This window comes from Peromyscus eremicus, chromosome 11 (assembly GCF_949786415.1).
Source record: "Peromyscus eremicus chromosome 11, PerEre_H2_v1, whole genome shotgun sequence".
Lineage (NCBI taxonomy): Eukaryota > Metazoa > Chordata > Mammalia > Rodentia > Cricetidae > Peromyscus > Peromyscus eremicus.
Window position 1 is genome coordinate 32,612,622 of NC_081427.1, and position 13,536 is coordinate 32,626,157.

Consider the following 13,536-nt stretch of genomic DNA (forward strand, 5'->3'; position numbering starts at 1 on the left):
AGCAGGCAGGCTATGGTAACCCAGGCAGGGTTGACTGTATCAAGATGTTAAAGAGGAACTCCTTGGTCCATGTACTTGATTACGAGGAGGGTCTCAAGCAGCTGGAGGACCTTTTGGACACTTCACCAGGGACCTAAATATGGGTAGGGAAAGGAAAATACAGAGCAAGAAGATTGTGGAGCACTACAGATCCACGTTTACGGAGATGGGGTACAAACTGAATCGAACCATGGTGACGGTTCAGGCAGGGGTGAGGACCATGGTGATGGTTCAGGCAGGGGTGAGGACCATGGTGATGGTTCAGGCAGGGGTGAGGACCATGGTGATGGTTCAGGTAGGGGTGAGGACCATGGTGACAGTTCAGAGAGGGGTGGAGAAGTCAGCATTTCTCTAGCTGAGGCAGAAAGAGGATGAGACTGTTTAAGGCAAAGGGAGATAATTTCATTGGGAGCATGTTGTAGTTGAGGTGGCTCTGGAACTTCCAGGGAGCATCCTCTAACAGGAATTAGAAATACAATTCTAGAGCTCACCAGAGAATTCCAGTTGGAGACAAAGGCTTGGTACAAAAAAAAAAATGTTTTAAATAATACCCAAGAATAGCATAGGAGATGTAAGGCTCAGAGGACCAGAGATGGAGCTCCATGTCTTGCTGGGAACTCACAAAGGAGAAGACTAGACATCTGTGGGCCCAAGGTGGCAGAGTAGCAATGTAACTCAGCCCAACTTTTAAGGCCTTTAGCAAATAAGACAGAATGAAGACAAGGGCAGCATACCGTAACTGGATTTATCTTTAAAATTATAACTTAAACATTCCAGAAATCATAAATGTTCAAGTAGCATTGAGCCCAGCCTAGTGGCATACAGGAGAGGATATAAAATGCCATCTGCCGCTGGGGTAATAAGTATCTAGTGAGGAAAGATCATAACACAGAATCCGAGGAAATAAAAACAGAGAGATTGCTTTCTCCGGTTTTCTTTCAAGGTCTTGATGGCTTTCTCACCAGAGCAAAAGGAGCTATGGCCAGGGAAAAGGGATGCCAAGGAGTTTCTCTGAAACCTGAAAAGACAAATGTGGGTCTGTGAGACCGTCTGTGAGAGTGAGATGGACACAGGCTGGCACAGATGGAATCAAACTGCCAGCCCCAGCACTTCCCTACAGTCACCTGCCTACATTCTGGACTTTCTCAGAGGGTCTCTGAGAATGTGAGACCAAGTCTGTGCAATGTTAGGCACATCTCCAGCTGCTAAGGATCCAAACGCTTCCCGCTTCCCTTTCCAGTTGTAAGAGGCAGCGGAAGAACTAGGTCCAAAGATGAAAAAGAAGAAAGGTGTGCATGTAAGGAATTCTCCACAAGCTAATCTTTTAAAAAATATTATACTTTCAAAAATGAAGAAAGATGGATGGACAACACAAAAGCACTAGCTATACAGTGAGATGCCATCATGTCTCAGCCTCAACCAAAACCACATTCCAGTCTGGTGCTTGCACCCACTATTGGCTCCAGAAATTGCCAGAGGGCAAGGAGCCACTCAGGAGCAGTACCAGCAGGCAGCCAGTTTTGAAAAGTTTCCTTTGTTCTTATTAAAACAATAGAAACATGCTTTGAAGGTCAGCCAATGCACCTGTAATCCTCCAGGTGAGTAAGTAAGAGAAAAGATGAAAATCTGGTGGGCAGGTCCAGACACTTGTGGAAACAAAAGTACCACTCAGGAATACGAGATTACGTTTCTCTCTTGTGTTGGAATCCCTTTGTGAGCTCTGCACCCTGAATCGATAAACCTGTGTGTGGGGCTTAGTTCACTTGGCTGCCTGTGTGTTATATAATACAGCAAGTGCCAGGCAGGCCTGAAAGGACAGGTGACTAACTGGAGGGGCTATCAGGGACGGGAAACCATTGTAGAATAGTATTTTAAGATGTGTTGCTTTTGTTTATGTTGCATTTGTTTAACTCGGTGAACCTGTGTTGCTGCCTGTCTAAAACACCTGATGGTCTAATAAAGAACTGGCCGGGCGGTGGTGGCGCACGCCTTTAATCCCAGCACTCGGGAGGCAGAGCCAGGAGGATCTCTGTGAGTTCGAGGCCAGCCTGGTCTACCAAGTGAGTTCCAGGAAAGGCGCAAAGCTACACAGAGAAACCCTGTCTCGAAAAAACCAAAAAAAAAAAAAAAAAAAAAAAAAAAAAGAACTGAATGGCCAATAGCAAGGCAGAAGAAAGAATAGGTGGGGCTGGCAGACAGAGAGAATATACAGAAAGAGGAGGAGAGGAAGCAGCCAGAGAAGAAGGAAGACTCCAGGGGCCAGCCACCCAGCAACATAGCAAACCATAGAGTAAGCGTAAGATTTACAGAAGTAAGAGAATGGGAAAAGCTCAGAGGCAAAAGGTAGCTGGGATAATTTAAGGAAAGCTGGCAAGAAACAAGCCAAGCTAAGGCTGAACATTTATAATTAAGAATAAGCCTTTGTGTGTAATTTATTTGGGAGCTGGATGGCAGGCCCCCCAAAAGAGCAAAAACAACAAACAACAGGAAATCCCCACCTGTCCCTTTTCAGCCTTTACCCAAGTAAAGAATTCAGGGAGGAAGTAGTAAGGTTCACATAGTGCCATTCACAGTGAGTTCAGAGTAGCAGCCCCAAGTAGAATCGTACATCCTAGGGCCACAGATGAAATATGAGGACAGGTGTTCTATTGATTAGTATTTGGAAGTTATCTAACTGTTGTGTGTAAGGAGTCCTTTATACTTATTTTAATCACACCTGTGTATGGTGGCTCATGCCTGTAGTTCCAGTACTGTGAGGCAGGAGGAACTGCACGAGTTTGAGGTTAACTTTGGCTACAGGGTGAGTTCCAGGCAAGCCTGGACTACAGAATGAAACTGTCTAACAAATCAACCCCTTCCTCCAATTGTTTGGGGAAAAAAAAATTAATCACAAATAGATTTTTCTGTTGCTTTGTTCAAATGAAAGTATCTGTGGCAAACACTCCAATTTGAGTGGGAAACAAGCCCATGTCTCACTGAGAACAGAAGAAAGGAGGAAGGGAGAGCATGTGATCTTGTATCTGCGGCAAGCTTTAACAGGGATTCAGTCAGCCACAAGTTTGAAGTACCGTTTATTCTCCTCTATCAGAAATTCCAGCTGAGGAGAAGAAAAGACTTTGGTGAAGAAAAAAAGAGAGAGAGAAATAGAGAGTGAATTTGTTAAACACAGGCCTAATGTTTTGAAAATGAATACACAAAAATAATCCAAAACAAGCCAGACTCCATTGCCTAGGCGTCAACATTAAAGTAACATCCAAAGGGGAGCTGGATGGAATTTCCTCCAAAGAGACATTATGTTCCAGAGGAGACTTAGAAGCTTGGTGTTCTTCCGCCTCTGGAACGAACATTTTGGATGCCGTGCAAAGGCTTCTCACAGCAGTCACCTGTGTTGGTTCCCTTCCTATTAACGCACGTTCATGCACGTTCACGCCCCACTGCTCACTTCCCACCATTTACCCAAACAACCTATGCAAATCCATTCTTAGGGCTGTCTCCACAAGGACAGCATTCACAGCAGCACACAGCACCAACAGAACTCCGAAGGCCAGCAAGTGAAGGGCAAATCATGACCCAATGCTCCAAAGACATTAAGAAGTAAGCAAGTTATAACAGTGGCTCCATTTGTTAGAAGACTGGGCTCTGCAGTGAAGGACTTCAAGCAAGTGACTTTACTACTCCAAAAGCTCTGCTTCCTGAACCAAAACACAAACAGAAGGGAGGTGGGGGAGGGAGGGAGGGGGAGGGAGGCAGGGAAAAACTATTCTTAGAGGCCGGTGAGATGGCTCAGTGGGTAAAGATGCTTGCTTTCAAGGTTCACAGCCTGAACTTCATCACCAGAACTGGAACCAACTCCTGCACGTTGTCCTCTGATCTCTACACACACGTTGTGGCAAGTGGAGGCAGGGGTGCATGCATGTATACACAAACACACAATGGATAAGAAAACAAATGTAATAAAAAAAAAGTAAGAGACCTGTTATCCACTTCATGGGCACACGCACACACACAAACACACCAGAACGGCTGGCATGCAGTGAAAGCTCACTAAACGTTAGCTGCTTTTATTTATTATAGGATGAAAAGGGGTGGAAGACTGAAAATGAGCTCCCTTAGATCGGTGCTTTTGGCTTCCGTGGGGGGGGGGGGGGGGCTGGGGGTCATTGCCAAATCCAAGCTGTGATCACCTAGCATCTAGTAGGCACTCCATAACTCTGTGGCAATTTGTCAAAAATAATGCTGTTCGGAACGAGAACGTTTGCTATCACCCCAGCACAGCCATCATTCTCTCATACGTTCTGGAAAAGATGCCACCGCCTTGGTAAGGGCAGACTGTCCAGCTGAAAAGAACTCCTGTTCAAAACAGACATGCTATTGGGCTTTTCATTCGAACGCAGTGACGCCCAAAACTATAATCACCTTCAATCAGGAACCAACACATCTGCCCCAACATCTTCCCACTGACTTCAGAGACAGTAAAGCCTTTACTTCAGATGCGCATGCGAGACGAATGTTCCAAGAACACCCTGATACCTGGAGGCCCTCAAAGTTGAACAAGCATCTGGCCAGGTAATAAATTACTACCTTTCTGTGTTCCTTCCCAACTGAAACCTAAGTGCCATCCCCTTCAGTAAGCCAGAGAAAAACTAAAAACCACGGTCACACGACAGGGCACAGTGGGGCTCAACGGCCTGTGAGTTTTTCAGAACTGTGAGGAAAGAGCACGTTACCTTTGCAGAATGCTCCATGGTGACCACCACTTTGGTCTTGGCACTGGACACTAAATCCATAGCTCCTCCCATTCCTTTCACCATTTTCCCCTGTAAAATAGAAACAGAAAATGAGCAGTCACGTAACCGTTCACTTCCGTCACAAGAGGAAGTATACCGTCAACTTGCCGGAACGAGCCACTGTGGGAAACACTTCCTGACCATCACTACTCAGTCCTTGAAGCTTTGGAACCTAAAACTTGTGATTCCGTTAGCCTGTGGTTGAAGGATAAAGTTCAGAATAATTTTAAAAATATCTTTATTATTGTCATTGATGTTGTTATTGTTAATCGTGTGCATGTGTGTGAATGGTGCGGAGGTAAATGTGACATGGCATGCATGTGCAAGTTAAAGAACAACTCTGTTAAGTGTGTTCTCTCCCTTCCACCTTTGGATGGGTTCTCAGGATCAAACTCAGCCCACCAGGCTTGTGCAGCAGGCACTTAACCTGCTGGGTCAACTCACCAGCCCCCAGGATGGATATTATAACCTCATTTAACGACTAAGTGCTACTAATACAATTTTGTGGACAATTTATTAGTAATAAGACAATCAGTGAATAAGAAACTAATGTAAGAACCTTTGTAGAATTCTTGCAAAAATATTTGATTGAAGCTTGACACCTATGCCCTCCATTTCTTTCTTTTAAACAAGCAGTTGCTTTTACTGATTTTTTTCCATTACAGACACTTTCTAAAGCACAGCTGGGTTTCCCATAGAGTCACATTAGTAGGCTGAGGCACTAAAGACACTCTCTAGTAGTGACTAATCACGAAGGTGGTTCTGTCTGTCTATCTTTCTAGCTCTGGGCTTTCATCTTGAGCTTGGAAAAGAGAAAGAGAACAAAAGGAAAAAACACATTTCCAGTCAAGCAAAAGCAGAAACTAGAAGCTGCATTCAGAACCATCCTGCCATCGCCCATCTATCCCTCCCCACCCCTTCAGCTCCATTCATTATTCATTTATCATCCACCTTCTCTGCGCCATGCACAGGCAAAGATTCCCACTGCCTGCTCTGTCTCCTGGATACAGAGTTTTGGAAAACACAGGTGTTTCCAAAGATGATGAAATAAATCCTCCCACGGCTCAGTGAAGATATGACTTCTAATGTGGAAACGTTTTATTTATTTATTTTTAAGCTCAGTCCTGTTGCTCATTTGTCAGTAAATACTCTCCAATCATCTCAGAGCTCTGAGGAGATTAAGATGGGCACCTGGATTTAAAATAGGACCTCAAATCCAGGACTCGAGAGACATCTCCGAGGTAAACAGCAGGATGCCAGCACGAGTTAGATGAACAGCGCGTAGGAAAGGAGGAAGTGGCTGGGCGCTTTGTGGCTTAGAGCCTGCCACCAAAGAGACGGGGAGCAGCTGGCAACAGGAGAGGGGAGAGGTATGTGGAGGATGCGGGATCAGGTGGCTTCAGACAGGGAAGTTGGAAACAACGCAAAATAGCCATGTGGAAATGTGCAATTTTAACTTCTCCAATCAATGCTGTGACCCTTAGTCAGGTGGACCTTTAACAGATTGGCCATCAGGTCATCACATTTCCACAGAAAAGACCAATGTCCTTACGGCTCGATAAATATGGGAAAGCCATAGACAGAAAACAGAAAAACAAGACATCAAGTTAATGTGCTATAAATTCCTTGAATTAAAAAAAAAAAAAAAATCCTGGCTTAGAGTACACCACAGGCAAATTTTGAGACACGATGATTACAAAGATTTAAGAACTTATGACAGCCTCTAACAGGAAGCTTGCCCAATTTAACTAAATGTAATGTACATATTTGAAATCACTTCAATTAGTTAAAGACTTACAGAGAACCTCCTGAGTACAAAATACAGAGCTGGCAGACACATAGCATTTTAAACAATTCTAGAAAGGCCACCTGTTTGCTTCTATTAAAAAGAGCTCTCTCTCCACTCACTCGCTGTATATGAAGTCCTGCATCGCTCAGCTAAGTGATCTGATGTTCTCCAGCCCCCAAAGCACAGGCTGGAAACTTCACAGCACCATTCTTTTTTTTTTTAATTAAGAAACTTTTTATTCATTTTACATACCAATCATAGATCCCCCTCTTCCCTCCTTCCACCCCTCCAGCCTTCCCCCTCCAACCTACCCCCTCATTACATCCTATAAGAAGGTAATGCCTCCCATGAGGAATCAGCAGAGCCTGGTACACACAGCACCATTCTTAACATTGAAATGCCTGCTTCCAAAAGTGAAAAAAATGCACAAGATTGAAACAGAACACCTGCATCTATTCTGTTAACCTCTGTGTGACACTGGCAAAATATCAAACCTCTCAGAATTTCAGTTAAGTACTTAGATGCCTAAAATAAGACTGTTTATCTCTGCCATAGAGCTGTGGTAAACCCTGCATAAGATAATGTATGCAAGTGTATGGTAAATAAAGTTTACAAAGGTACTCATGTAGATCTTCAGTCAGTCAATTCAACTTGTTGAGTACCTAGTGTAAGCTTGATACCACTCTAGAAATCTTCAAAAACGGGATTCTTTTCTTTGAAATGCTCATTGTCTAGTTAGAGAAGAGTAACCATGAGTCATTTTTAAAAAAGCTTTAGACAGAGAGTAAGCTTTCTTTCTCTGAAAGTGGCATTCCCCACGTCTCCCTCATCCCCAAGACGCAGCTGAGTGGCCTTTCACTTTGTCCTGTCCGTGTGTAATTCTATTATTACAGGGGTTTCCAGCTTTGTCCTTCCTGCCCCACTGGCTCCTTTCCTCCTAAACCATAAATAACTGGATGAGGGAATTAAAGGAGCACAGACATGTTCAAGTCATCGCAGAACATGGAGGGTGCACCTGGTGAGTGTGCCTGGACAAGGGATGGAAAGAAGGGGCAGCAACATTCTTACCAAGAGGGGATTTCAGTAAACTTATTCACCAGTTGAGGAAAGTAACACTGAAAAACAGTAGAGCAGTGCTCTCAAATCAAAGTGTTTCCAGTAGTAGCAGTAAAATGTTCAGGTATCTGGTTTTCTTCCCTTTTAGTATGCTCAACACATTGAAAAAGGAAAATAGAATGTTTCCTACCATCTAAACTCCCCAAAGATTTCTGAAACAGAATCAATTACTGAAGGAAGACAAGTGATTCTATCTAGACTGGCGTGAGAGAAAGAAAAACAGTTATCTAAGGCATACTCATCATTCCCTTTTAACCCGATTTATCAGCCTTCATTTGAGACCCAACCACTTGCATTTCCCAGCTCTGCTACAGTTAAGAGTAGCAGTGAGCCTGCATTGCAGACAATGGAAAAAAAGAAAGGTGATATTGGTGACTTCTAGGTGCTGGCCCATAACAATCCCTGTATGCATTCTTCATGTTCTTTCCCCTTCTGCGGTATGGACATGGAAAGGCCATGTGACAGCTCACTTCATCTGGGCCCATGTTCGACTGTGTACAACAAAGTCCACTTACTCAGAACCCCATTTCACTATTCAACATCCAAGGAAAAGCAAATGTTTTGGGTGCCAAATCACTGGAACTGGAAGACTTATTTGACACAGCAGCTAGTTAGTATAACTAATTCAATGAAGTGGTGACCAAGTATGTCGAATGGATAGCAAAGAACTCAAGGTAGATTGACAGTTAATTATATAATGGGGCAAATGCAAGGGGATTAGCAAGGCTCTTCAGAGGCAAGAGGAAGATGACTCTTCCAGACACTATGCTGGGTACCATAATTCACTGCTCTATCCAAAAGTCCAGCACATATTCTTAAGAAGGCACAATATTCTTTCTCAGTGAGTGAGTGAGTGATAAGTAAATAGAATGGATTTGTCAAGAGAACAGCTGAAAAGGAATAAAGGTTCTACTTCCACACTCATCTTCCTCCACCAACTCAATATCCTATTCAACAGGCAAAACAAAAAGCTGATGAAAACAAGGGAATTAAGGCACTAAAAATATAGCTTTAAATAACTCATGAGAGAAAGTTGACACTTGCAGAAAAATAGGGCTGTAATGAAGAAGAGGTCTGGGGCATGAGTTGAGCACTGGGCAGAGCGACACCAAGCACAGCCTCTTTAAAACTCTCATCAGCAAACGCATATTTCTTGAATGGTGAACTTTAGATCTGTAATGTATCCCATCTAGTATAATGGGGAGATGATTGCTGGATGTTCAGCTTATAGCTATCTCATCATTTTTCCATTTAAAGGCTGACCCTGATATCAAGCATGAAAAGAATGCAATAAAATGAGCTAGAAATGTGGTATTCTCCATTACGACAGAGTCACACAACACTTCTAAAATAATAATGTTCCAACTATGATCGTTAATCCCTAACTGTGCACCCAGGGTCTGTTATACAAGTATCATGGCAGAAATCAGAAATAAAAGACCATTATTTGCCTCTGTGTGTTGACTTGGGTCTGATTGGCTGCAGACTGGGTGGGACACAGGAAAACTTTCAGCTACTACTTATTATTTTCAATAAAAATCCAGGAGATAGACTTCAATTATAAATCAATATCTTCAATGTATTTCAACTGCTTTGTTTCTATTTACTAATGCTAGAATTTTTTAAAAAAGTAAAACTATTAAGGTATTAACATTAAAAATGTTAATGCATCAAACTACAAATATTCAGCTACATGCAAAAAGAAAAATAATAAACCAAGCTCTGAACATGATCATATAATTTTTGATGATTTTTGCAAGCAGTTTGAGTATTTTGGAGAGTACTGCAAAATATGCTTTAAATAAAATTTAAAAAAAAATGCTGAAAATTATTCATGACACCATCTTTTTCATTAGGCCAGAAATAGCAACGGATCAGTTCTAGATTTGTTACTTTTCAGTATTCTGGTCTGAAGTGAGAAACCATTGAATCATATATAGAAACAATTTATAGCATTTTTAAGTGGTGGCATGTGCCGCAGTAGGAAATGTGAACTCCCTGGAAGTCCAAGGGAAGGATGGCTGTGGGGCGATTTATTAATAAAACTGGCACTTGCTGCTCAATATTAAACACTAGAACATGAAGTACCCACCTCAATCCAAATATAAGCCTCTTTATTTCTGTCTTCCCCATTATTAAACAATGCTCAAGGGAAGAAAAGTTCTCCTTCGCATGCTCCCAGCTAAACAGTAGGAGAGAGGCAAACTAAGATGATTAAATAATAACATTTGTTGAAACACAAAGAAAGCAGGCTATAACTGCTTTTCTTCACAGACGATGAGGATTTTCAGTTTGCCTTAGTTGACAACAAAGTTATGGCAGAGTGCTTTCCTCCTTGCATTAGAGTTTTCAAAACCCTAGAAAGACAGCAACTTTCCTTTCACAGATTTCCTTCCATTTCCCAGGACAGGTGAATTGATCATGCAAATGAACTAGTGTGGGACTGGAAATATAATTATATTCTCTATTGCTAGGTAGGTAAAATTGCTTATGCACCATAAATATCAGTTATCCATCATAAAATGGCCTTTCCAGAAGCAAAATGTAATAAACTTGACATTTCATTTTAATAAGCACTTTTATTCTTGTTCTCGCAAGGACCTGTTTCATCAGTTACAACCCACCCTGGGGCTCCTCTGGATTTACTCCTCCGAGTTGAAACTTGGGTCCCTCCTGGCCTGTGCCTTTACAAGGGAGAACTGGACTCAATGAGCTCTCTGGCAGTTGTCCGATTTGAGAGGCAGCTTTGGAGTTTACATCCCCCAGGCATTTTACAGTGTGTTCCACCAACCGCTTGAAACTATTCACTCAAAAGTTTCCATGGCACAAGCCTGGCCTGGTTCTTCAGTCGCCTTTGGGAGCTCCGAGGTTCCTTAGCATCCTTTCCCCACACCATCTTAGTAGGATGGTCAGATTTAAGAGTTCTCTCCTTGGCCAATAGCTCTTGCCTCTACTTTTTCTCCAGGAGTGACTTCATCGGCTCTCCTGAACATAAATTGCCTTTGCCTCTGCTGCTATTTCCAGTTCAGGTCCTCTGAGCTTCAGACTTCAATGTCTAAAATGCTTCAGAGGTCTCTGTGGCAGCCTGATGGCTGATTCCCCAGGTTTTCCCCTAATTCCTTGGCTCATGTGATAGATTTTTCCAGCCTTCATTAAAGTCATACAAGTAAGTTCTGGCCAATGATAGTGATGTACAATATTTCAGGGCTGAACGATAAGACTTCCCAAGAATGATCCATGTTCCTGAACCTTCTACAAAGTGCAAGTTGGAAATGGCCAAACCCGAAGAGTGGGAATCCCAATCCTTGAATCATTGTGCATAAGCCAGTAGTTGGCAGTCACATATACTCATTTTAATTCTACATGCATGAGAAATAGAACATGATTGTTTATAGTGTGTTAATTAATAGTGTGTTAATATGCCTCAGCTCAGTGTATTCCTAATGAAATTAGGTGTTTTCATTGAGGCAAATCTTGCTCACCTGTTAACTTCCTAGGTCATCCACCTCAGGATCCAAATCAGAAATGTTTTTATCTCCTGCCTCTCCTTTATATCCCAACCAAATCAGTCATTCAATCACTGAGAACTCGAGCTTTCCCAACACTTCTTAAACTTGACCTTTTCTTGTCCAAGCCAATGTTCTCACAATTTCTCCCTGTCATCTGTGTCCAGCCTTGTGCCTCCCAAACATCCTAGCCAATGAAAATGGGAACTGATCTAAGTAGCTGATTACACTCATTCTCTGCTTTAACCCTCTAAGTGGCCGCTCAGTATATCTCAGTAAAGTATAAGCAACTCAGCCTGAAATGCAAGCCAATGAAATCCTGACCCATGCCCTCCTCACTTCCTGATTTCCACATTCTTATCACCATGGCAGGAACCGTAAAGTGATCAGATATTACATATGGCTGTTCAGTGTACTTTCACAGTCAATCCTCAGGCAAGTGAACCCCAGCATGTCTTATATAGCCAGCCATGATTATTCCTCCAGAAAGTCTTCTCCAATTCCCATCTTACCTTACTAACAAGAAACGATGAGGGACTGACCACTCATGAGTACCTTCACAGAATCCATGAACACTGACATTTTAGAATTTATCATATTATTTGTAATAATATGGAGCCGGTGGTCCCTGGTGGGTAGTGACAAGGCCATATAGACACAATTTAAGTCTTTCTTATGAGAGGGGCACTGTCTGGTCAGTAATCACACTCTTACAATTCAGCCACCTAAATGGGAAGCCTCCAAGTCCCCATTCAGCTAATACCATGTGCTACATGCATCAGGGGCCCTGACACCTTATATAGAGAGGATACCATCAGCTACAGATGGAAAGCCTTATCTTGTTAGCTGGAACATAAGCCCCTCGTCTTCCTGTTCAGCTCAAGCCCAACAGTGACTGATACATAGTAGGTTTCATAGTTGGTGTTTAAGCAAAATTGAATTTATATTTTAAAGTAAGCTCTGTTTATAAAATACAGAATTTGAGAAGGAAAGCCAAAGTATAACAAATTAAAATTTGGGGTTTTACCTACAGGGAAAAGAACAGCAAGGAGAAAAATCAAAATCCAAAGTCAGGCATGATAGCTTATGCCCGTAATCCCAGCACTTGAGAGGCTGGGGCAGGAGGATCATTGTAGCTCAAGGCCAGCCTCAAAGATATAGTGAGTTCTCAACTAGCGTGGACTACAGTAAGAGATCCTATCTCAAAGAAACAAAACCAGCTAATAAAAAGCCCAAAGTATTAAAGATATGATAGGAGCTGGAGGAAAGACAGAGAAGGCCAGGTACAGGAAGGGGAGAGTACTCACAGCAAGCTCAGTGCCTAGCTGTTGGACTCCTCCTACTTCCTACTTAGAACAACCAAAGAGGAAAGGGAAATACGTGCCCAAGGATAGGTAAAAACAAGAACTTCTCAGGATGTATGCTCCTTAATGCATTATAGAGGTGATTCAAATTACACACACACACACACACACACACACACACACACACACACACACCCCAAGCCGTCTGACCACCTGAATTTCCATCACTGTTATCTTACAGGTTTTAGTTTTCCCCAGACACGACCACAATAGCTGGATCTGATGAAGACATCCAGGTTGTTTCTCATTGCTCCCTAGAGCATGGAGAGTAATAGGTATAAAAACATGGATTAAGGGAAAGAACTGGACCTGTAAGAGGTAATGAAAACAAGATGTGAAACTGACCCTCACTTCAGGCACAACAAAGTTAATGTTCAACAGTTCCTTCAGTGAAAATGGAGGCAGAGACCAAGGCATAGCAGAGAATATGGTACTCTGAAATTGATCCCAATAAGGGACCATAACTCTTTTATATAATAACTCTTATATCCTCCTCAGGGTGAAGTGCTAAGTAAATGTTATTTCATAAAAATACAAAATATACTGAATTCGTTGTTTATTTCTCAAAGGGGAAAAATGTCATGTGTAAGTTAACCACAGAAAAAGAACTTAAGAAACCTGATAACCCAAGCCGTGGTCGTGAAGTCAGCCTCTACTTCTCATTTATTGGGTACCCTCTCCTATCTCTGGCCATACAGAATTCTTAGCTTTGAACACCTCAGAGTTCCTGAATGTCCTCCTTTGTTCCTGGGGTGGACTAAGACCAACAATGCAAATTCTAAAGTCTAAAAACTCACTATTTCCTTTCAAATATTCACAAACAGTGAACTTTATGTCCCCTCAAAGTACAAGGAATCAAATCTGCTATAATTGATAGAATTATAGAACAAGTACCGTGTATCAACTTTAAAATATTCTTGATTACACAGAAAATT

At 42.3% G+C, this 13,536-nt stretch overlaps 1 protein-coding gene across 1 annotated transcript in view; it reads right to left on the minus strand.

Moving 5' to 3' along the window:
- Positions 1–13,536, minus strand: part of Oxct1 (3-oxoacid CoA-transferase 1) — a 134,662-nt gene that overhangs the window by 19,679 nt on the left and 101,447 nt on the right. The window contains exon 14 of the mRNA XM_059276320.1: positions 4,767–4,856. Coding sequence (XP_059132303.1) covers positions 4,767–4,856 — 90 coding nt within the window. The remainder of the gene's footprint in view (positions 1–4,766; positions 4,857–13,536) is intronic.